Source organism: Callospermophilus lateralis, chromosome 1 (assembly GCF_048772815.1).
Source record: "Callospermophilus lateralis isolate mCalLat2 chromosome 1, mCalLat2.hap1, whole genome shotgun sequence".
NCBI classification, from domain to species: Eukaryota; Metazoa; Chordata; class Mammalia; order Rodentia; family Sciuridae; genus Callospermophilus; species Callospermophilus lateralis.
Genome location: NC_135305.1, coordinates 58,450,474 through 58,476,865, shown reverse-complemented (window position 1 = coordinate 58,476,865; position 26,392 = coordinate 58,450,474). Strand labels below are relative to the sequence as shown.

Here is a 26,392-nt window from a genome sequence, read left to right as displayed (position 1 = left end):
GATTAAGCCTATTTTAAAAGTCAAAGTCTTGTATCCCCAGCAAACTGGGATGGTCTACCTTTGTTTCATTATGGACACACTGAAAAATCCTCACAATCACAGCTATTACAGTAACAATGCCCCAACATTCCTATCTCCAGAAACGTGGCAATAAAAAATTAATTTTAATAGAAAATTTTGACAATGATATTAGAGTATTTTATTTTTATCACAATTGACAAAGCAGTATAATAATAATTACATTAATGTCTTAAAAAGTTTACTAATAAGGAGGAGAGAGGCGAGGAGGGAAGGGAAAAGAAAACAAAAATGAAATCAAACAACTTATATTATAGAACACAAAATTTCCAAGGTTTTGAAATATAACACTTGACTTTTAAAAGGCAACTTAAGAAGGTAATAGTTCCACTTCACACAAATAAACTGTTTATCAACTTCCTTATCTTCTTATTTAAATCAAATATCTCATCTAAGTCATTAATTCAAAGAAAGCCAGAATCAAATAAACCACTGTCATTCAAGTAGCTCTTGATACTCATCACAGTATCAACAATGATCAATTAAATTATGTGAGCACTTTATCATGGGTGGGAGTGGGTGGCCTTGAGAATTTTTAATGAGTTAATTCTTCTAAAATGCTAAACACAATTCAATTTACAAGCTCTCCAAAAAAAACAGCTTTAAACACACCTTTAAATTAAAACCAAATGGACTGTTATCAACTGGTCCTCTCTTCCAAGGGAGTATATATAGCAATTCAATGCATGCAAACAACATGTATTGAACAACAAAGAAAGAATGCTCTCTGATGTAAATGTTAGAAGAAATTTAGGGGTCAGAGATAATCCTCTAAAGAAACAAGTCTGAAATCAGAACAGTCAATGTATCTAGTATGTATAATGAGGTTATACATGAAATAATTCATTTCTCAAATAACTGACACAGTTGCATTCTACCCTAGGTATTGTCATGTAATTAAGATAACTATTTCTATTCTACCAAAAAAAAAATGCCATTATGAAACCATAGAAAAATAGGGGAGAAGCAAAATTAATAATCAGAAAACCAAAACTACTTATCAAAAAATTTAATAGTCAGCCCTATTAAAAGTAAAATTTCTGTGTTTTAAATACAAGAATATGTATCATGAGTACCAGAAAAAAATTGGTAAAACACCTTGGGTGATAACAATATAAATGCAGGTGGAATGAAATGGACATCATAACCCTAAGTACATGTATGAAGACACAAGTGGTGTGACTCTACTTTGTGAACAACCAGAGACATGAAAAATTGTGCTCTATATATGTACTAGGAGTTGAAATGCATTCTGCTGTCATGTAAAACAAATTAAAATAAATAAATTTAAATATATATAAATGATATGTTCTGTCATAACTCAAGTGTTTTTACTAACTTTGATTTAATCAGATGTTCCTATTTGAAGTTAGAAGAGTTGTTTCATTACTCAGGAGACAGGGCTGAAGGGTGTCCCAAGTTTGAGGCCAGCCTTATCATTTGACAAGACCCTGTCTCAAAATAAAAAATAAAAAAGGAGCTAAGAATGTGGCTCAGCAGTAGAGTGCCCCTAGGTTCAATCCCTAGTACCACAAAAAAATAAAAAGAATGATTGTTTCATTGATCAAAGGTACATAATGGACCTAGCCATCTCATTTCATTCATATTATACACTTACATTAATATCCTCTCAAATTTACAAATGTTCCTTTAAAAAATACAATGAGTGCTGGGGTTGTGGCTCAATGGTAGAGCACTTGCCTAGCATGCGTGAGGCACTAGGTTCGATCCTCAGCACCACATATAAATAAATGAGTAAAATAAAGGTCCATCAACAATTTTAAAAAAGATCTTTAAAAATACAATGAGGGGGGCTGTGGATGTGCTCAAGCAGTAGCATGCTTGCCTGGCATGCGTGCGGCCCAGGTTCAATCCTCAGCACCACATACAAAGATGTTGTGTCCACCAAAAACTAAAAAACAAATATTAAAATTCTCTCTCTCTCTCTCTCTAAAAAAAAAAAAAAAAAAAATACAATGAGGGGCTGGGGATATAGCTCAGTTGGCAGAGTGCTTGCCTCACATGCACAAGGTCCTGGGTTCAATCCCCACCACCCCAAAAAAAACAATAAAATACATATCTAAATTAGTATAGACCTAAACATTAAAAACTTTAACAGACTAAATAAAGTAGAACTTATTTTCCCCCTATCCTATGTTCGGTTTGGGACCACTTAAAAAGAAACTAATTTTTTTTTTTTTTTAAAGAAAGAAAGAGAATTTTAATATTTATTTTATTTTTTTTTAGTTTTCGGCAGACACAACATCTTTGTATGTGGTGCTGAGGATGGAACCCAGGCCACACGCATACCAGGCAAGCACGCTACCACTTGAGCCACATCCACAGCCCAAGAAACTAATTTTTGAGGCTTTTAAAATATGGTCTTTTTTCAAGTTCATAAATATTCCAAAGGATTTTGGGGAAAGCCTGAATTTTAAAAATACAATAATGCAGATTTTATGAGAATTATATTCAGAAATATCCTAATAGAATTTGGGGGGTTAATCTTTTCCTAACTCATGGCAAATACATACATATTTATATACAAAGTTCACATGCACACTTAATGGTAGGTCTCTCTCCATCTTAACCAAATGTGTTAAAACTGTAAAGTAGATCTTTGTTACCCACGATTGAAACCCAAGGTAAAATCTTCTTAGGGAATTCCAAGGAAAAAACTGCATTCTTAGCTATCATGTTTAAAACAAATAGTAATTTTCTTTCAAGACATTTATTCTCCAAGTATTATACTCTAATAAACCAACTAGATAGGTACAAATATATTTAAATTTTAAACTAAATTTGAGGCTGAGGCAGAAGATTATAGTTCGAGGTCAGCCTGGGCAACTTAGCAAAGACCATGTCTCAAACATTTTTAAAAGGGCTGGAAGTATAGCTCAGAGGTAGAATATTCCTGAGTTCAACAGCTAGTGCAAAAATTCTAAATTCAAAAATTATATTAAAAAAGAAACACACCAGATTATAAAAACTATACATATGGATCCTCTTATTAATTTAAGTATACATCTCTCAAAAAGAAACAGAAGACAGGCATGATACACTTGATGTATTTTTGCAAAAGCTTATATTTAAACAGTGCCTTTTAGAAAAGATGTAACATTTTTGTAGGGACTACCAGGGATTGAACCCAGGGTACTTAACCACCAGCCACATCCCCAGCACTTTTTTTATGTTTTATTTTGAGATAAGGCCTCACTAAATTGCTAAAGCTGGCCTTGAATTTAAAATCCTCCAGCCTCAGCCTTCTGAACTGCTGGGATTTCAGACATGTGCCAACAAACCCAGAAAGATATAACATTTAAATCTTCCTATAGTCTATCCCACACCACCCAAAAATAAAAACTGCTACCATCACAGCTGCATTTTCACTTTTCCTTTCTATATTCTCTACAAATGTTACAAAAGATAGAAAAAGCAAATAGGAGGCTTCTTGTATCCATTGCCAGTAAGTATCAATAACAAAACCTCATGAACTTAGTTAACAAAAAATGAATTAAATTATATTTAAACTAAAATTCTATTCATCATTCCTCACATAAAGTAATCTTTAAATTAAAAAGCAATCTTTACCTGGGCATGGTGGCACATGCCTGCAATTCAAGCTACTCAGGAGGCTAAGGCAGGATTGCAAATTCAAGGCCAGCCTGGGCAACTTAGCAAGACCCCTATCTCAAAATAAAATTTCAAAAGGATTGGGGCTATGACTAAAAAGTAGGGTACTTGCCTAGCATTTTGCAAAGCCCTGGGTTTAACCCTAATACTGCCAATAGATGGGTGTGTGTTTGTGTGTGTGTGTGTGTGTGTGTGTGTGTGTGTATTATTCGGAGATCTGCTTGCCACAAAAAGAAAAAAGCAGCCTTGGGGCTGGGATTTAGGCTCAGTGGTAGAGTGCTTGCCTCACACGTTAGATCTTCACGCACTATACTCTAATAAACCAATCTTCAACACCACAGAAAAATAAATAAACAAAATAAAGATATTGTGTCCATCTACAACTAAAAACAAAAAAATTAAAAGAAAAAAGCAGCGTTCCTACCAGGAAATAACTTCACCAAAACTAAATCTACAAGACTTAATAGTGTTTTATTAACCTGTAAAGATTGCAGCAATAAAGAAGTAAATACAGTTAATAAGAAGGAATTTTTTTAAAAACATGAAGAATGAATTTTGTTAAACAATTTGCTATTTCTCAAAAATGTATTCCCCCAAAAGGGAATTCTGTAACAAAATAAGTTTGAAAAATCCTTTTCACTCCAGAGGTTTGTTTGCCACAGTAGGTCAACATACACATTGACTATTAAAATCTCTGATAAGTCTCATAGCAAATAAATATAACTTACTTGGTCTAGTATTATACAAACTATTTTGACTTCAAAACCTGTGTCTTATAGTTGTTTTAGTGCACCTATCAATATTCTAAGATTAAAAAGAAGTTCCTCAGGATAATGATCCATAAAAAATACAAATGATAGACACATTTTTAACATTTATCAGCATCAATTTGAAGAAAACTCAAAAATTGAATAATTATTCGATTCAAAAATCAAGGTAAGGTAGAAGGTGGTTCAACTCTGCTGTGTTTGGTTGGTTGGTTTTTATGGGGATAGGGGAGTAAGAGGAGTCCCTTATTTTTAAAAAGGAGACCTGCTCATTAAGTTCTTTATGTGACAATCTAAACATCAGACATAAAAGAGTGTGCCAGAAGAGGGAGCCATTTCTCCACAACATCTGGCACATATTTTCAAATCAAACTACAAATAAGTGATGACATTTAATCAATGTCATTTCAAAAATATCCAAAGAAACTTCAACTGAAATACAAATTAAATTATTAGTGAAAATACTTGGGAATGATATTGGACCAAATTACACTATTATATCATGCATATAATTATAATGCACCAATAAAATATGGAAAAAATAAGAATAAAATTATTGTTATCTACCTTTTTAAATTAATACAATAATAAAAGAAAAAAGCTTTCTCAGTTATAGCATCTGGTGCTACCATGATAACATTCTGTAGACCAGTTCCTAAGTAGTTGAGGAGGATACAGCAGGAACAACTGGTCAAAATGAAAATTTTCTAACAAGGCAGGCAATGTTTCAAAGATGGCACAAACTGTTTTACTGACCTAACGCTGTGAATAGCCCCAATGTAAATTCAATAAATGTTACTTTCTTCTCAGCAGTTCTGCACACAAACAGGTCTAACGGATCAGATCAGATTTAGTAACAGCCATTATTAAAATAGTTAACGTTCTGACATTAGTTACCTGAGAACCTAGACAAAATAAAAATAAAATTTGGGCACTGAATTGGGGGAAGGATGGAAGAAACTAGCTACAGTTTTCATATTTTCACAGTTCTTATATATTAAGTGTTACTTTAGGGTAGAGTGAAAGAACAGAAATCTCATTTATTTCTTGACAAAAAAACTCCTGTTCTAATAAACTTTTAAAAATATTCCTTATCATCTAGGACACAGGAACACAATAAATGTCTGAATGAATATCCGAATGAAATAGAGATGGAAGAAAAACTAGGACATACGTATAATAAATTACAAATAACCACAAATCTTTCCCAATGCTTATACCTGTGAAATTGACTATGTCACTCCTATCTTCAAGAAGTAAAGCATAAGAAATATACCGCATCTGATTCAAATGTAAAAAAAGGCAAAAAAAAAAAGTAAAGCATAGGGACTGGGGTTGTGGCTCAGCGGTAGAGTGCTCGCCTAGCATGTGAGAGGCCCTGGGTTTGATTCTCACACCACATAAACACAAATAAACAAAATAAAGGTATTGGGTCCAACTACAACTAAAATAGATTTCAAGTCCAAAGCAAGGTCATGAGTTCAAGCCTCAGTACATAAAGAAAAAAAGAAAAGGAATTTTAAAAAAAGGAGAGAGAAAAGAAGGAAGGAAGGAATGGAGAGGAGAATAAGGAGAAGAAAAAAGAAATGGAGTGTATTTCCCTACTAATTTCTACAAATCTGGCTGCTATGACTTCCTCTGAATAAATCCAACTCAAGAGAAAGATTGTACACTGGGAATCACACTCTTTGATACCCAACACCATGTGAATGAGCCCAGAAGAACCTCATTTAACCTGGATAATGAGATAAAAATATCCATAACCCAGCTAACAAATACTTTCAGGCAACCTTCAAGATTACAGATTAAGATGGAAAATAGGATTACACAAGTAAAAAGAATTCCAAAACCAAGGACTAAAAACAGGAATATCTTGATCCTTTGTTAGGGTTGTATGTGAGTGTGTGTACATTTATATTTTATATAAGTATATCACATTAACATGAATTCAAGGAAAGCCAGGTATAGTGGTGCACACCTGTAATCCTAGCAACTCAGGTGGCTGAAGCGGGACAATTCTAAGTTTGAGGCCAGCCCCAACAACTCTGTGAAATTCTGTCTCAAAATTTAAAAATAAAATAAAAAACAAGATCTGAGAAGAGAATCATGAGTTCAAAACCAGTCTCAGCAACTTAACAAGGCCCTAAACAACTCAGAAAGACCATGTCTCCAAAAAGGGATGGAGATGTGGCTCAGTGGTTAAACGCCCTGGGTTCAATCCCTCATATTTCCCTGCCCACACCCCCCCCCAAAAAAAACACACAAAAACAGAAGGGCTGGGGATGCAGCTCAGGTGTAAGGAACTCCTGGGTTCAATCCCCCATACCAAAAAAAAAATAAAAATAAAAAACCATGTGTTTAAGAACAAAAGTGAGTATTTGTGAAAACAACTAAAGTAATATAGAGATAAATATTATTGCTATAAAGATCATAGATATGAATAATTTATCAGCTTTTTGTTGCCTTAGAATTTGGGGAAAACCATTTTGGTTGCCTTGATTTTAATTAAAACAACAACAACAAAAAAAAAAAAAAAAAAAAAAAACCTGAAAAGTAGGCTTATGACAATACACACTTAGCATGAACTTGGTTTGGGTTCCACAAGCCATTAGCAGGCAGGGCCTTCGATGCACAATCTTGGAGATGTCATTCACATCATTGTGAATGATTGCAGTACCTAACTTCTAACATTACAAACAGCAGTCTTGTTGGTGGTGTGATTCTCTGTGGGTCTGATTCAAACTTAACCACACGAAAACTGTCTTGAAAATTCAACTGTTATTTATAACATTCCAAGCTTCAATACTTATATGTTAAAAAATTAAAATGAGAAGACACAAAATATATATTGTAACATTATTACAGGTACTTTCATTTATTTTTAAAGTGCTAATTAATTACAAATATCCTCATTACCATTATCATGAATTTCTCTAATGCTACTAAATGTATTTTTCAGACTAACATCAAATAAGAATAAAGATCAGATTCACAACCTTCTTTTTTAAAAAAATTTTAAATTTTTTTATAGTTGTCAATGGACCTTTATTTTATTTATTTATATGTGGTGCTGAGATTTGAACCCAGTATCTCATACGTGCTAGGCAAGGTTCTACCACTGAGCTACAACCCTAGCCTCCACAACCTTCCTAACAACTCCACTCACACATTCTTTGAGAAGAAACAATTGGCTCAAAGTCACTTAGCGCTAGATTATCTGTCAATTATTTTATTTGTTTCTTCATTGCTAAAACTATAATAAATATTAAATGAGTTATTACATATAGAATGTTTAGAACAGTCATTGGCACAGTCAGGGTTTAATAAAAGGCAGAAAATATTATTTTAAGCTAGGTCTGATTCTGCCACCCAACCCAGGTGAAATTTCATACAAGCTACTAAACATTCTGGAATTCTACAAAATGACCTGCCTAATATTTAAAAATACTTAAATTCCAGTTCTCAAATATGTTACACTAGCAAATAATTTCCCCATACACACATTAAAACTTTAAATACTGCTATATTTTCCAGGCTACTTGGTAACTATAGAATATACACCAAGCATACAATTAGGAGTAGGGATCCTGATATGTGTGGATGTGACTGAACATCCAAAGTATCATTTAAAGTGGAGACTACGTCTTGAACATTAATCAACAAAAAGAATATACTGAAAATAAGGAAAAGAGCCATGAGTGAAATTTTGTTCTGCTGGCACTGCTGACAAATGGAAAAAGAATGAAGTGATTTCTCTCTCTGTTAGCTTATCTGTGAGTAGAGAGAGACAGTACTAAATACTGAGTAAGACCCCTGAGATTTTCTTTACATTTTTTTCTTCTTCTAAACTAGAATGTTGTCCACAATTACTGTTTTTGAATACCATGGACTGCACTACCAATAAATGTAAGAATTGGCCAATCTCCTAGCATAAACAAGCTCTAATCTGAGGATGGGTGACAATGGCAATGGCTTTTAGATGGGCCCACATTCACTTTCAAGAACCAATAAACTCAATCGTCTCTGCTTTCTAGAATAATGTTATACACTATAGAGAAGGGCAGGAAATGGAAATTAGTTCAATACATGCACAATTTTCTCACATAATTATAATAAGTAGTGGTTCCTTTGTACACAATATATTTAATAGCCAACATTTATTTAGCACCCACTAATAGATCCAGTACTAAGCAATTGAAAGATATTATAAAGAAAAAGACAATTTTAGGTAAGAAAACTATTTTAAGAACTAGGAAAATACATCATTAAATTCATTTCACTAAGTCCAAGATAAATTCTTGCAAGAGAAAACAGAGGACAATAGAATTATTTCATTAGTTATCTTTAAAACACATGAGTAGAATCTGAAATTTAAAATGTTTCACATCAAGAAAATATTCTTAATACTCTCAAAAGTTTTCATTATATTTTTATCTTTTTATTTCAAACCTACAAAAAAATTAGGAACAAAGAACAGAAGTTTGCCCCCCAAAAAAATTAAAAATTAAAAAGAAATAAAACTAAAACCTCTTACCTGAGCATGAAAATTGGACATAGTTGTTGTCTCTATATCTTTCTTTCCCAATATCTCCATTTTCACTGGTGAATTGGGAAAATTAAATGAAAAGTAGTCTAAAAAGTCAGGTAAATAAGTAGCTGCCCCATGAACAATACCCATTACATAAAAAGCTGCAGAGTTTTCATTTTCACTGAACACTAGACCCACAAACTCTTCTGCAAACCTTTCCATCTCCATAGGAGACAGGTGGGAGAGTTCATTGCTGTAAGCATGGATAACTGATGCACCTCCATTAGGCTGGTGCTCAATATGAATGAGCTGTTTGAACTCCAAAGTGTCCAATCTTTTGAGGATATTCTGAACTCGTGGCTCTTTTAATGAGACAAATGGAAACTCACTGTTCTCTGGAATTTTGGAGTCATAATTCTTGGTATCCAAATTCTTTCCAATGTAATCCTTTAAGTTATCATTCAAGATGCCTTTGGCTTCTTGATCTTCAACATCAGATAGCAATCCTGAGCAAATAGTCTGAATAGATTTGCTATACATTTTTGGACGCTTCCGTTTTTCATTCTCTTTGTGTTTCTTTTTCTTTTTCTTCTTTACCTTTTTAATTTGTAAGTCTTCTACATTTGTTTTTTGTTTCTCCTTCCCACCTGTAGGGAAAAAATATTTTTGAAACTCCATATTTTACTTATTTAAAGAAACATGTTTTAGAAACTATTTTGTAATAAATAAGAAGTTTACATCTGAAAATTAACTCAGAATTAGTTTTCTATTTAGGACTTATTTTAAAGTGTTGACAATCAAAATTTAGTTGATTTCTCTCATTCTCTCTTTCTCTACATATACACACATAACCCATACATACACTATACAGAGGAAGGGTTAGGACCAAATTACAACTAATGATGTGGGCCATCCTTTGGAAACACAACAGATGCTCAATCAGTGTTTACTGCAATAATGAAGTGAATAAATGTTTCAGAAAGTATAATCTTCAAATCTTGTCAGAATTCAAAAATGAAAAGTTAAACAATGCTAAAACTAATAATAACCACCCAGATATTTCCTGTTATATACATTACTAATTTTACTTTATCTCCACTCTTAAAAATTGTATCCAGATGCCAAGGAAATTTATAAATCAACAAAGTGGAAAATAACAGCATAAGTATAACAGCAATTCCTTAACTTTTTATTTACTCTTTAATAAACCACTCTTTGTCTAAAATGGGTTATTTTAAATCTACCAAATTTTACAAAGTTCCAAGTGAAGATCCAACAAAGTGCCACAAAGGAGATGACAAAATGATCTCTCATATCCTAAGCTCAAGGGCCATTCATGTGCTGGTAAAGAGATAAATAAAAACGTGAATGAGAAAGACTGGTACCTTACAAGCTGCATAGAAAGGAGCTTCTATAAACAAAAACAAGTGGACTCGGGGCTCAGAAATTCAAGGGACAAAAAAGTAATTCACACAGTTACAGAATCTAAGTATACATAAAAAGCATTTAACATTATCACAGTATATCCATTTCTGTATAATAAGAAGAAAAACAAAAAAATTAAAAAAAATAAAACAACCTTACAAGAAAATATTGTTTCCCAACATGGGGAAAAAAATATTAAGCTAACAGTTGGGAAATGATATTATTTTCATCTATTAACTTTGTTTTGTTTTTTTTGTGTGTGTGGTGCTGGGAATTGAACCCAGGGCCTTATGCATGTGAGGCAAGCACTCTACCAACTGATATATATCCCCAGCCCTATTAACTTTGTTTTTACAGATAAGCTGCCATGCATAAAATTCTCCCCACTTGCCTCTTCACATAAATTTTTCCACCTTCACATCTCTTATTTCTTCCTGTTTTCAGTGAGACGTTCTATTTTCATAAGTAACTCTCTCCTACCAACTCCAAAACACCTTGCTTAGTAAATTTCTCTCTTCTTTTCACCACCAAACTTCTCATAAAGAACCATCTGTATCCAGTGTCTTTCCTTTATTACCTTAGCATTCTTATTGCTTAACTTCTGCTTATTTCTGGTTCTACTTTAGTCTACCCAAACTTGCTTTTCCAAAATTTCCAAAGAGCAAATCCAGCATTTTCTCATATCATCTTCCTGATCTTTGTGTGACTTGACAGAATTATCCAGTATGTCCTTGATTACTTTGGACTTTCTTGATACCACTGTCCTAATTTACAGTTTAGCAGTCATCTGACTGTCTCTCATCCTGAATGCCAGCAGCACATTAATCTTTCTATATTTTCTATATATTGCTTTGATCATGTTCATCCTTGGTATAACTGCTTTCAGGGGGTTTCAATGCCAAACTATGAAGTAGTTTCCTCTTCGGTCTGGAATTCAAAGATGAGGCCCTCAAGAACTTCATGCTCACATGAAACTGCACTACTCACAATCTCTTATAAAACATATCTAGTCCTAGGTTTTCTTTCTAATCCTAACAAAAGCATTTCCTCTCCTTGAAATAACCTTTGCCTTGCTCAGTACAAACAATGAATTCTTTCTCATCCATCCTTTAAAGAAAACTCTTACATCGTTTCCTTCATGTTGATTTCCCTCATTTCTTTAGTTAGAAATGAAATGACTCCTAAGTCATATAAGAAGTTATTTATTTCACTCATAGGATATGTGTACAACACTTTCCTCAGGACATTATATGAGTAAAACAATGACTTTTCTATGAATTCAGAGTGATACTAAAAAGGTACTGATATTTCTTCTCCATCATTGTATTCCACAAACCATCTAATATAGAGATACACATAAACACATGACAAATCTATGAATTAAAAGAACTATCTCACCAAAGATTATTTGAAGTTTACAGTTTTTTCCTTGCCTCCCTTTCAATCAAGTTCTTCCACATATAAATTCCACTAAGTCTTAAGCCTGGAGACAAGAAAAATCATCTCAAGTTGACAGAAAGTCCAGAAAAGGTAAGTTTAGTGTTAATTAAAAAAAAAAAAAAAGTCACTTTTAAAAATTCAAAGAGATGCTTCCTAAGTATGCAATGAAGAACAAAATGAGTATCACCGTGAAAAGAAAAATAGAAATCTGTCAACATTATTTATTTCATAGATTTATAAAATCATAAAATGCAAAGTTAATTTCTAAAGTCTATAAGCAGTTAAGAAATATATTTGAATAATGTTAACAAATTCATCCTTGCTGTCTAAGTACAAACTATCAAAACATCAGCTTCCAGTTAATATCTTAACAAAATTAATAACAAAAAAAATCAAATCATAAAAACCCTAATGAAAGATTAAAGAAAGTTTAGATACATAAGTAAAATACAAATAAATCAAGAAAAATAGACAGCAATGAAACAAAAAGTAGAATTTTAAAACATTTAAAGGAGACAGACATAATTAACAGCTTACTAAACCCCACAACTAAAAATACATATAAAATTGCACAAATTAAATAGTTTGCCAAAATAAAGCCTATTAAAATGGAAACACTTAATATTCAATTAAATTTACACCTACAGATTTTAAAAAAAGAAAATACCTGATCACTAGAACACGTTATTTTGAAATAAAATAGGCAAAAAATAAAGAAAAAATAGACACAACACTTAATCTATTTCTTATCTGTGAGGATGAACCAAGAAAGAAATACTATAATAAAAACCAAAAAATGCAAACTAATAAGGAATCTAGTGAAAGATTCTTACATTAAGCACAAAGGAGTTAAATTTCCATGGCAAATTACTTTGCAATTAAATATTACAGTGAGGAGTTTAAAGAAGAGAGAATATACCTGAGATTGTGTGCTTGTATAGTTGGCCCTTGGCTGGTATTTAGAAACTTGTATTTTTAAAGGATTCTCACCATTCCTGGTAACAGCAGTTTACTGTCCCTAAAATATTTGTACAAACAATACGGGGTATGTTGAACACTCATTTTCCTCCTGGAAGTCTAGAATTTTGTCTATGCTAGGCAGATGGTGCCTCTATGACCAACTCCCAATAAAACTCTGGGCACTGACTCTTTAATGATCTTTCCTGGTAGACAACATTTCACATGTGTTGTTATAATTCACTGCTCAATGAATTAAATGCATCCTGTGTGACTTCTTTGAGCATACTCTTGGAAACCTGCGTAAGTTTCCTGCAGGCATTGTCCCATATGCTGTTTTTCTTTACTGATTTCACTTTGTATCCTTTCACTATAATAAATCATAGCCATGAGTACAGCTATATGCTGAGTTCTGTGAGTCCTCCCAACAAATAGAATCTACAGGTAAGTTTGGGGAATCCCCAATGGACATAGGTATTCTTTGCATTAAACAAAACTGGGGCTTTATCGTTTACTATTATATAATCTCTTACTCATTTTTTGTCTCTACATATGAAAGGCATCAGATACATATGTAGAAAATTCTAAAATTCTTTGAGAAAATAGGATCACCTTAAATATCAATGTTCTCTTGTACTAAAAAGTATTTCAAGTACACATTATAAATCTATAATTCTTCAAACAAAAACAACAAATCAGACCCAATAAAGGTCACTGGTAAGTACTTACAAAAGAAAGAATGAAACTGTTCTCTAAGTAAACTTAACTCTAAAAAAATATGAGATTAAAAGTATAAGGTTTATGGAAACACACACATGCACCAGAGCCACAGGCACATGCACATCGTAGACCACAAATATACACACAGAGAACCACAAACACACATTCATAATGTACCATAAACATACATGCACACACAGAGAACCACAGAAACAGTTAGAAAACAGAGAGCAGACTAATGAAAACAATCAAAAACAGAAATGCAGACACACAGCCAGTGAAAAAATGAAACTCATACATAGATAGAAAGAATGACACACAAACAGTACAAATACAGCATGTATTTTTAATGAACAGTTATGAAAAATTACTTTAAAGATCAAAATCACTTTAAAAATAAAATTCACTAATATTAATTCCTACTACCAACTTTAGCATACTTTTGCATTTAAAACAGTGAAAAATACACATTACCCAGAAAACTGGATCATATTTCAAATGTGATGTAGGAAATAACATATACAACTCCATTGTATATAGAAAACAAAGTAGTAATTAGCTTAGCAATTTTCAACCTCTGGTCTTTGGAAAACAACTTTGATTTTTCACACTACAATGCTGTCACTCCTTCTGCCATGGCTAACCTACCTGTGATTTTTTTTTTTTTTCCTTATACTAGGGATTGAACTCAGGGATACTCAACCACTGAGCCATATACCCAGCCCTATTTTGTATTTTATTTAGAGACAGGGTCTCACTGACTTGCTAGCACCTCGCCATTTTTGAGGCTGGTTTTGAACTCATGATTCTCCTATCTCAGCCTCCCAAGCTGCTGGGATTATAGGTGTGTGCCAAGGCCCCAGCTACCTATGATCTTGAATACACTACCATTATACTTGAACACTGGCTTTTTTTTAACCCCCATTCTTCCTTCTCAGAGAACCTCATCGTGCTTCTCTGATACACTACAATAATAAAATTCATTCCCCAAAATGCTATAATCATAATATGTATGTTCTCACAATTCAGCCTTAAGAAACCAGATAAAAGGCCAGGGTTGTGGCTCAGTGGTGGAGCACTTGCCTAGCATGCATAAGGCCCTGAGTTCGATCTCGGGAATCACATAAAAATAAACAAATAAAATAAAGATATTGTGTCCATCTACAACTATAAAAATATTTTAAAAAAGAAAAAAAACAGATAAAAATGACTGGAACACATACATATACTAAAATACAATAGTTGGCAAACTTCAGTATAAAAAAATGAGACCCACTACATAAGTTTCTTTTTTAAAAATTTTTTTTATTTGTTCTTTTTAGATATACATGACAGTAGAGTGCACTTTGACATACTTACATAGAGTATAACTTATTCTAATTAGGATTTCATTCTTATGGTTGTACATCACATGGGCCCACTAAATAAGCTTTTTTTTCAAATTCATTTGTTCTTTTAAGCTATTTGTATTAAGAGCAAATAATTCCATTTATCAATAAAAAGGATTTATTAAGATTTTTGCATTGAAAACATTTTAGCATGTATATAATTATATATTTTTATACACATGCATTTATTTACTTTCATATAAAACACAATTTTTAACAAAAACCTTCAGGAAATGAGATTAATATGAAATAGTTATCATTTATATTTTCAACCACTACCATCAAACAATGCCTGTGTGTGTTACAGCTTGCATCATTAAAATTACCAGACGAACATTTTAAGAAAAGAGCAAAAGCTGGAGACCAAAAAGGAAATAGGGCACATGGTATGAAATGATAGCACATTGCCCCATAAAACTGATTCTGTTGTTACTCCAGAAAACTAAAGACAAAAAAATGTCCAGAGACCAGAGGCTCACTTGGAAAATGGCCACACATGCTGAGCAAATTGTTTTTGCTGGAAAATAACAATAGTTAACATTTACTCAGTACTTACAATAGGATAGTCATTATTTTCCAAATGAATCATGTTTTTATTCATTTAATTATCTATGTACTTCACATTGAGGAGAGGACATAGTTTTAGTTTTGTTGCTTCTTTTAAATATACTTATAAGATTCATATTCACTTACTGAATATCTGGGGCCAGATATTATACTCAGCATTTATCTCACAGTTTCTTTCATATAAATCTTCACAATCCTGGAAAAAAGTAACTAAATTATTACTCACCTCCATTGTACAGTGTTACAGTTTGGATGTGAGGTGTCCCCCAACAGCTCACATGTGAGACAATACAAGAAGGAGAAATGATGGGGATATAGCCTTAGCCTAATCAGTGAATTAATCTCTGATTGGATTAACTGAAGTGGTAGGGTGTGGCTGGGGGAGATGGGAAATGAGGCATGACTTTGGGGTATATATTTGTATCTGGCGAGTGGAGACTCTCTCTGCTTCTTGATCACCATGACATGAGCTGCTTCCCTCTGCCATACACTCTGCCATGATGTCCAGCCTTATATCAAGCCCCAAGAAACGCAGCCAGCCTTCTATAGACTAAGACCTATGAATTTGTGAGCCCTCAAATAAACTTTTCCTCCTCTACAGTTATTCTGGACAGATCCTCTACTCACAGCAGTGAAAAAGCTGACTAAAACATACAGTAGATACAGTAAATTTCTCTAAATTTTTCCATGGTCATTCTAGAAGTCACAAATTTATTTCTAAATCTTTCTCATTCTTTCTTTTTTAACATCACTAGTTCCACTTTAATTCAGTTCAAAATACCTCCTAAATGTGTTATCCATTACAAAGTTAAAGTTAATATTGCATGTTCCTAGAAAAATCTCCATTTTTAGGCCGTTTTTAATTTTATTTGCATACATAAACTCTAGACTCACATATTCACATTAACAGTGTATTAGAAATCTATTATTCAACCAAGAACATAAGAACCTTTATAAATTATTTCTAAGACATAGATTCTTTCAAGTGACAGAAATTTACATCCCTGTACTTTCAAATAGATAAGAAAATGAGTATTGACCATATCTATAAAAATGACTAATTGACTAAACCAACAAAGTTATGAAAACATTTCAAGAATTAATCATTAGTTGCTATATAGTACTAGTTTGGTTAGAATCAATTCCTGACTAAGGCTTACAATCTAATTAGGTAACATAGATAAAACATAATGGCAGGGGTATAGCTCAATTGGTAGAGTGCTTGCCTCAAATGCACAAGTCCCTGAATTCAATCCCCAGCACCACAAAACACAAACACACACACACACACACACACACACACACACACACACGCAAAAGAAACAGAACAAAAGGATAAAGAATATTAACTAAGTAGCAATCAACTTAAGTCTGACATCTTTCTTCAGGAGTAAAAGAATATTATAGAAAATAAAATTCTGACATATACAAAACAGACCTTACATAAAGTACTATCAAAGAACATCTGGGGGCCAGGGTTGTGGCTCAGTGATAGAGCACTTGCCTGGAATGTGTGAAGCCCTGGATTTGATTCTCAGCACTGCATATAAATAAATAAATAAAATAAAGGCCACTGACAACTAAAAAAAAAAAAGAAAGAAGAACATCGCAGTAGGCTTTTTTCCTTATATAGATATAAAAGCTTGCCAACACATAAATTCAATATGAAATTAATCATGGTCAACATGTTCTGATCAGCAACTTGATCTATTAACTTGATAAAGGCCAATGACTTTCCTAGCTAACAAATGAATGCCATTGATTCTTCATATATTGCTGTGTGAATTTAAAATTCTCTGTACATGTATTTCAGCATAAATTCTCTACGAAAAGTTCAGATTAAATGAAAAGACATATTATCCAACTATCTATTTATCCTTAAAATTATTCTCCCCAAGCTACCCCACATAAAACCAGTACCTGAATACAATTGTATCAAAAAAGAAAACAAGAAACAAAAAAGATATTCTTAAGTATGTAATAAATAAATATACAGTAACACAGTATCCCTTCTGATTATCTTCCTTCTCAATTCTAGACTATGATATGGTAATTAAAGTCAAATATTTGTAAGATCACTTCTTTTCACCATCCTTATCAGACTAAAAATTGCTTTCCACTTTTATTTGAGATTATCTAAATATGGATAAACACTAATAATACAAATACTGGTCAGATAACTTATTTTAAATTTATTTAAGGGATCTAATAGTTTAGTGAAGTTTAACCTTGAAACCTTAATGATTCACTAAACAAATACCAAATACATGTTACATGCAGATCAGAACTCCCTATATTTTTTTATTTCCTCTCCATTAATGTTCATTCTTATCAAATATCAGTACAACATAGCATTTCCTTATTCTAATCACAATATGTACAATATAGTGAAACAAAATTCACTGAATATAAACTTACTTTTCAGTAAAATCTTTACTTCTCCATTCTCTTTCTTGATCTCACTCATTACTTTATGCTTCTTTTTTTCTCTTTCTTTTTCTTTGTCTCTCTCTTTAATTTTGTCTTTGATTTTATCTGAAAGACAAAATAAAAGAAACAGTTAAACTATTAAAACTTAATTTTTTTCCTCCATGAAATATGGTTCAATTTCTGGAATTGCAATACACAATAAAATGAGGGGGAAAAAATGTGTCTTTTTCTTCCCATTAGGCTTTGGGAACTATTTCTCAATTTACTTTCTTATTGAATATGTAATATACAATGTCAAAATTTATCATTTTACATTTCCATTAATTTCATGTCAGCCAAAATACATGAATTTCAAATCACTTTAAATAACTGGCTATCTTTAATTGAACAGAAAACTACAGTACAGAAGTGCTAGCTCTGAAATTGGGCTTATCTGTTTTGGTTAACATAACATTGGAAAAATTACTCAACATAAGTTTTATAATCCATAAGATGGTGGTAGATTCTTTCCTCATAGGGTTATAATAAGAATTAAACCAAAAACGATATAAAATGACTACAGAAAGCTTGGCATTTATATGAATAGATGTTAGTTCATTTATTCTATTAGCTTTCAAGAATACAACTGATAGGGATCACTAGAAAAATTATGATATTGAAAGATACGGCATAAGAATCACTCAATGATCAACATTCTAAAACTTAAGCTTATAAAATATATGATATCCTATTAATCTTGTTTGTTCAAATCAATTTTCTATGAACCTAGCAGAAGATACAGAGAAGAATGTAAAAATAATAGTGACATCATTCTTGCCTTCAAAAAAGTGTTTTTATTGATTACAAAGCCATGATGGAAAGACACACAAATGTAAAATATGCTCTATTTTAATAGAGTTTATGTAAGATACATGCATAATTCATAATCTCTTAAAAAATACTCCCTACTTTCCTTTCTATAAATATTACACTAATCTAGGTCCTAATCACTAATGATTAGATTACTATCTCAACCAGCACTGTCCAACAGAAATATAACACCCACCATATATACATTCACAATTTCTAGTAGCCACATTAAAAATGTAAAAAGAAAATGGTAAAAATAATTTTAATATATCCAAGCATACCATAATTTCAAATGCAACTGACATTCAAAAATTATTTAAGTATTTTACATTCTTTCTTCATAAATTTCAAAATCCAGTATGTATCAGTTTACACTTATGATACATCCCAATTTGAACTAGCTCCACATGAAATGTTCAATAGCCATAAAAGACTAATGCCTACCAACCACATGAACAACCCACATCTAAATTACTTAAATAGCTAAATTCTCAAAAAATTAAATCCATGTGCCTTAATAAAAATACTTTTAAGCTTCAATAACTAAAATATAAATTAAAAGGCAACAATATTTTTATTTTTTTAGTATTTTATTTTTTCTTCTTTTTTTTTAGGTGGACACAATATCTTTATTTTATAGTTATGTGGTGCAGAGAATCGAACCCAGTGCCTCACGCATGCTAGGAGAGCGTGCTACCACTTGAGCCACATCCCCAGCCCGACAACAATATTTTTACCTATCATACTGACAAAACTTTTTTTTTTAAGTGGTAACACCTGTGAATCAGCCAACACAGGTGTGTAGACTCAACAAACAGGCAATGATGAATGTAAAGAAAGGGGTTAGAGATGCAGAGTAAATAAGCTAGATAGATAGGCTCCTTGTCTGTTCACTTTTAAGTTAAATTCTAAACAGATTAGTCTATTCTTGTATTTTCCCCCTAGAGAACTGGAATTTTTTAATTGACACATAAAAATTGTACAGATTTATTCGTATACTATGTGATGTTTCAAAACATGTACATTATATAATGTTCAAATCAAGGTAAGCATATCTACCTCTGTGATGTAAATATTCAAAATCCTTTCTTGATTTTTCTGAAATATACAGTATTACATCGTCATTATTGTCACCCACTGTACTTTAATAGAACACTAGAATTTATTTCTCCTAACTTAATCCCCACTGACCAACTTTTTCCCATCCTACAGTCTCTGATTACCAATATTCTACTCTCAACTTGTATGAAACAAGTGTTTTTAGATTCCACAAGATCATGTGATATTTGTCTTTCTTCACCCAGCTTATTTCACGTAACATACTATCTTTCATTTCCATCCAAGTTGTCATAAATAACAGGATTTGATCCTTTCTTATGACTGACTAGCACTCAAGTGCATATGCATCACATTTTCTTTATCCATTCATCAACTGATAGACACTTAGCTGAGTTCCTTATATATACTAGATATTAACCCCTTGCCATATGTGTAGTTTACATATACTTCCTCCCATTATGTAGGCTGTTCCTCCACTTGATTGTTTCCTTCATTCTTTCATTTCTGATTAGTTTGCTACTATTACTTTCAGAGATTTAAAGTCCTTGAATTCCTCTCACTGGTTGCTATAAAGGAATAAAATATTAGTCCAAATGGCTGGAGGTCAGACACAGATATAAATTAACATTTCTCAACAAACATTTTTAAAATAAGCTATTTATATCATTGAAAAGAACTGAGGAAAACAGTTCTCTAAAATACTTCCACATTTCTCTGTCCAATCATCCAGGTTATTAATCTGTGTTATTTCAATAACTATTAAACCTTTTAAAATTTATTCAAGTATAATATACAAATATAAAAATATATGCATGTTACAGCTCAATATTCACAAAAATAAACACACTTTTGAAACAGTACCACAGAATCCCTTCGTTCTCTTTCTACTCTTCAAGTAACACTCCTGTAGATAACAACAATCATAACTTTTAACCACATACATTAAAATAACTGAACTTTTAATGTCATATATTCATTCATATGTTCATATTCATAGAATCTATCACAATCACAAAATATAAATATTTTTCAGAAAAAAAAAAACTAAGTTCTCGGGAAATAAAACTGCAATACAGTGTGACTCCATTATTTTTTTAAATTACAAATTAATACACATATACTCAGAAAACAGAATGAAAGATAATAGCCCAAATTATTCAAGTCGTCATCTTTAGCTGGTAGACAATTTCTAAGTTTCTGATTGAGCATATATTAGTTTTTGTTTATTCTAATTAGGTATATATAACAGCAGAATGTATATTGACTCATTATACACAACTTTTTCTGATTGTACACGATGCATTGTTGTACCATATGTGCAGTCATACATGTACCTAGAGTAATGATGTTCATCCTATTCCACCATCTTTCCTGCCCGCATACCCCCTCTTCTCCCCTCCCTCCCGCTTGCCCAACTAAAGTTCCTCCATTTTTCCCAGCCCACATCCGTGCATCATGAATCAGCATCCACTTATCAGAGAGAACATTTGGTCTTTGGTTTTTTGGAACTGGCTTACTTTGCTTAGCATGATATTCTCCAACTCCATCCATTTATCTGCAAATGCAATAATTTTATTCTCTTTTAATGCTGAGTAATAGTCCATTCTGTACATATACCACAGTTTCTTTATCCATTCATTTATTGAAGGGCATCTAGGTTGGTTCCACAGTTTAGCTACTATAAATTGAGCTGCTATAAACACTGATGTGGCTGCGTTACTATAGTATGCTAATTTTAAGTCCTTTGGGTATAGACCAAGGAGTGGGATAGTTAGGTCAAATGGTGATTCCATTCCAAGTTTTCTAAGGAATCTCCATACTGCTTCCAGATTGGTTACACCCATTTGCATTCCTACCAGCAATGTATCAATGTGCCTTTCCCCCACATCCTCCTTGTATTCTTGATAAATGCATTCTGATTGGCATGAGACAAAAATCTTAGAATAGTTTTGATTTGCATTTCTCTAATTACTAGAGATGTTGAACATTTTCTCGTATTATTTGTTGATAGACTGTATATCTTATTGTGAGAAGTGTCTGTTTGGCTTCTTAGCCCATCTACTGATTGGGTTGTCTGGTTTATTTTGGTGTTAAGTTTTTTGAGTTCTTTATATAGTCTGGAGATTAGTGCTCTGACAGTACATATCAGTTTTATAACACAAGAAAAAGAGTTTTAGAATATGCATTTGAGTATGACATTAAATAGTTCAAGTAAAGTTAAGCTGAAGATATATCATTATATGAAAAATTTATACAGAAACAAAAACAATGGCATAGCCAAGACAAGAGGGTTACCAATGACATAAGTGCAGTTGGTGATTCCCCACACCCCAAACCTTTTCAGCAAATATAAATTATCCTACATACACATAAAAGCATTTTTGTAGCATTATTGCTGCCCAAACCATATAATTTATTGTGTTCCCACCTCTCAAGACATTCAACCTATCTCTCATTCTCCAGAATTTTTTACTCTTGTCAGAACACATCCTTTATTTAATTATTTTTTTTTTAGTTGTTGACAGACCTTTATTTATATATGTGGTGCTGAGAATCAAACCCAGTGCCTCACACATGCCAGGCAAGTGCGCTACTGCTAAGCCCCAGCCCCAGCCCCAGCCCCAGCCCCAGCCCCAGTCCTCAGAACATTTCCTTTTTGAAAATCCAACCTTAAATGCTTTCATTAAATTTCCTGTAATTATGTTACATGGTACAACTATGATCAAGTGGGAAGTCTATTTGCTTAAAAGACTGAGGTCCAAGTTTAAAGTCTGCAACCTTGATAACTGACACACTTCATATCTCCAGTTTCGGCTAAAATTATGTTTACATAGATTAAAAAGAAAATCTCAAGTCTGCCGCTATTACACTATAATGTATTCATATTTATGAAAGTCACTTCTAGATCTTTTCAGAGAAAGGGACTATGATGAAAAACACCACCCTGGCATCAGTGTTGATACTGTTCCTAAAAATATGATTCTTCATCAATTTTTATTCATTTCTTTTCAAGACCAAGAGCTTGTATAGTTTTAACCTTCATGGTCTAATTCTCAGGCTTAGAAAAAATTACCTAACTCACCTCCTTATCATAACTCTTAGAATAAAAGAATTATTCTACCTTAAAAATTATCTGTTTGAAATGTTTTACTTAAGGACTGCAAGTTTTATTTAGAAATATATAATGGATTCAAGCCAATGTGGTAGAGGCAAAAGAGAAGATGAACAGATCAGTGGTACAAAACAGAGCTCAAAAATAAAGCCATTTAAATACAGTCTTCTTCTTTTTTTTTTTTTTTTTTTTTTTGTACTAGGTATTTAAGCCAGGGCCCTTCAGTCCCAGAGCCACATCCCCAGCCATTTTTATTTTTTTATTTTGAGACAGGGTCTCCTTAAACTGCTTAGAGCCTCACTGGGATTACAGGCATGTGCCACCACACTCAGTTTAGTCAACTTATCTTTGACAAAGAAGTAAATACAATGGAGGGAAAAACGTCTTTACAACAAACAGTGCTAGAACAGCTGGACATCTACATGCAAAAAAAAAAGAAAAAAGGAATTAGACACAGACACCTTATACCCTTCAAAAAGTTAAACCAAATAAGTCAGATTCATAATCATAAAACGTAAAGCTATGGAAATCCTAGATAACACCAGAGAAAATCTAGATGAGGCTGGGTTTGAGGATAAATAACTTGTTACATCCAGCAGCACAAGTATAATCCATGGAAGAATGAATAAACTGGACTTTACTAAAATTCTACAAAACATTGTCAAGAGAATAATGAGCATCCACAAAAGTGATAAAATATTTGCAAAAGGAATATCTGATAAAGGATCCAAAATAGACCACTCTTAAAAATCAATAAGAAGAAAAAAAAATAGGCCCAGCTGAGAGTAGTGCTGCACACCTGTAATACCAGCTACCAGGGAAGATGAGAAGGGAGGAATGAGAATTCAAGCCCAGCCTGGGCAATTTAGCAAGACCCTGTCCCAAAATAAAATATAAAGGATGGGAGGTGTGTAGCTCAGCAGTAGAACATTAACCTAGTATGCCCAAGGTCCTTGGTTCAATCCCAGGAAAAAGGGGGGTGGGGGGCAAAGACCTCACCATAAGATACACAGATGACAAATAAGCATATGAAACAATGCTCCATATCATATGTCTTCAGAGATGCTACCATGTACTTACTAAAATGCCCAAAATCCAGAAAATTGGCAATATCAAATGCTGGTGAGTAGCCAGACGCATTGGCACACAGTAGAATTCCAGTGACTCAAGAGACTGAGGCAGGGGGATCAATAACCAGCCTTGGCAACTTAGCAAGATCCTATCTCAAAATTTAAAAATAATAGTTAAAAGGTGGGTGGGGCTGGAGATGTTAACTCTGTGGTAGAACACCCTAGTTCAATCCCCACTACTGACAAAAAAAAAAAGAAGAAGAAAAAAGCTGGAATTGTCCTTATATAAATCATTGAATATAAAGTATATAATCATTGTTTTGAACTTGAGGCACTGCTTCTGGAAACCCTGCGGTGCAGAAGTACCAGGGGGAATGCCCATTTGCAGCATGGCCCCTGGGATATTCAGGGCTTGCTATGGAATTCTTTATTTCAAAAAGCCTTGATTTCAAATCCCAGCTGCCTGGAGATAGAAGAGTTAGGCCTAACCTGCTAAACCCCAACCATGTTGTTTTTCCCAAACTTGATCCTGTTTACCCCAAGAAGTTTTTCACATTGAAACCCTTTGGTGTTCCTACCTACAAAAATAAAATGCAGACTCTTGTTCCTTGTTAGGTCCAGTCTCCATCAGAGCTGGATCTTCCCACCATGCCTCCCCTTTTCACTTATTTCCATGTCTTTGTGTTTATTTCTTAAATTTTCTTTAGACTTTTATTTTCTCAGCCAGCTCACAGCCTGCGTTCCACAAGTTGTTCATTCACTGTGTACAACACAGCAAGATGGAATCATGTGGAAAAATAGGAATTCACATTCACTGCTGGTGGAAATAAAAAACACTACTATGGAAGATGACTGGTTGGTTTCTTACAATCTCAAATATACTCCAATATGATCCAATAATCACATTGTTTGGTATTCATCCAAAGGAGCTAAAAACTTCTGTCCACAAAAAAAAGTAATTACACAGATGTTTATAAAAGGTTTTTCATATTACCAGAACTTGGAAGCAGCTAAGATATCCTTCAGTAAAAGAATGGATCAACTATACTACATCCAAAAAATGGAATGTTCTTCAATTGATACAAAGACATGAGATATCAAGCCATGTTAAAACAAGAAGGAAATGTAAATGCATTTTACTATGTGAAAGAAGCCAGTCTAAAAAGACTTTAGGGGGCTGGGTTTGTACATGTGAGACCCTGGGTTCGATCCTCAGCACCACATAAAAATAAATAAACAAAATAAAGATATTGTGCCCATAAGTTCTAGGATTTCACTACATGACATTCTGGAAAAGGGAAAACGATGGAGATAGTGAAAAGATCAGTGGATGCCAGGGGCTGGGGGAAGGAAAGGATGAAGAAGTAGAGCACGGAGGATTTTTACTACTCTGTATAATACTATCATGGCAGATACACAATATTATATATTTGTTCAAACCCATATAATGTACAACAAAAAGAGTGAACCCTATGTTAATTATGGTCTTTGGATGCTAATGATGTGCCAATCATCAGTAATAAATGTAACATTCTGGAAGAAGAGGCTGATAATGAGGAAGGCTGTAATGCATGTGTGGGGGCAGAGAGTATATGGACCTTCTTCTCTATTATACTATGAATCTAAAACTGCTCACAAAAGTAGTATTTTCAAAATTAATCTAAATAAAGAGGGGTTAAATATGTAATTCAGGCTATGGTTTCAATCTCCAGCACTGCAAAAAAAATTAAAATAAAATATAAATAAATAGGGAGATAGGAAACCAGGGCAGTGAGAGGAAAAGATGCAAATCGATCCATGATATATATAGTTTGAACCTAAACAGGCAAAAGGAATATAACAATCAACAAAAAAAAGAACAGATGACTAAGTCATTATAAACCCAGAAGAAACAGTGAATCATTTATGTTGAAAAATAAACATAGGATAATTCATATGAAAAAGTTAATAATTTTAAGTAAAATATAAAAGGCCTTTTCAAACAACTGGTGAACTTATGATATAGTAGTATCATATATGCCTCTACATAATTTTTATTTCACTGTACAAATACACTTCTACTAAGCATTATGTGCAAGAGATAAAAATAAAAATAATAACACTGCACTAAGGAATACTACAATCAAGAAGATATCAATTGATTCTTACTCTAAGTACCACTTTGGAAAATCAGTTCATAGTAATAAAATCATGTTTCATCTGGTTATATAGTAAGATTCACTAGTCAGTATTAAAGTTGTGATAATGTTAGAAATGAAAATAGATGTATGTATGAGATGAAGTACTCCAATAATAAGAAAATAAAAATCTTCCAGGCATGGCAGCCCATGCCTGTAATCCCAGCAACTTGAAAGGCTGAGGCAGAAAGA

General features: G+C 32.9%; 1 protein-coding gene across 1 annotated transcript in view; it reads right to left on the bottom strand.

The window, feature by feature from the left end:
• Positions 1-26,392, bottom strand: part of Rsbn1l (round spermatid basic protein 1 like) — a 75,806-nt gene that overhangs the window by 27,614 nt on the left and 21,800 nt on the right. Inside the window, exons 2-3 of the mRNA XM_076835008.2 lie at positions 17,922-18,038; positions 9,013-9,653 (exon numbers count right to left, since the gene is read on the bottom strand). Coding sequence (XP_076691123.2) covers positions 9,013-9,653; positions 17,922-18,038 — 758 coding nt within the window. The remainder of the gene's footprint in view (positions 1-9,012; positions 9,654-17,921; positions 18,039-26,392) is intronic.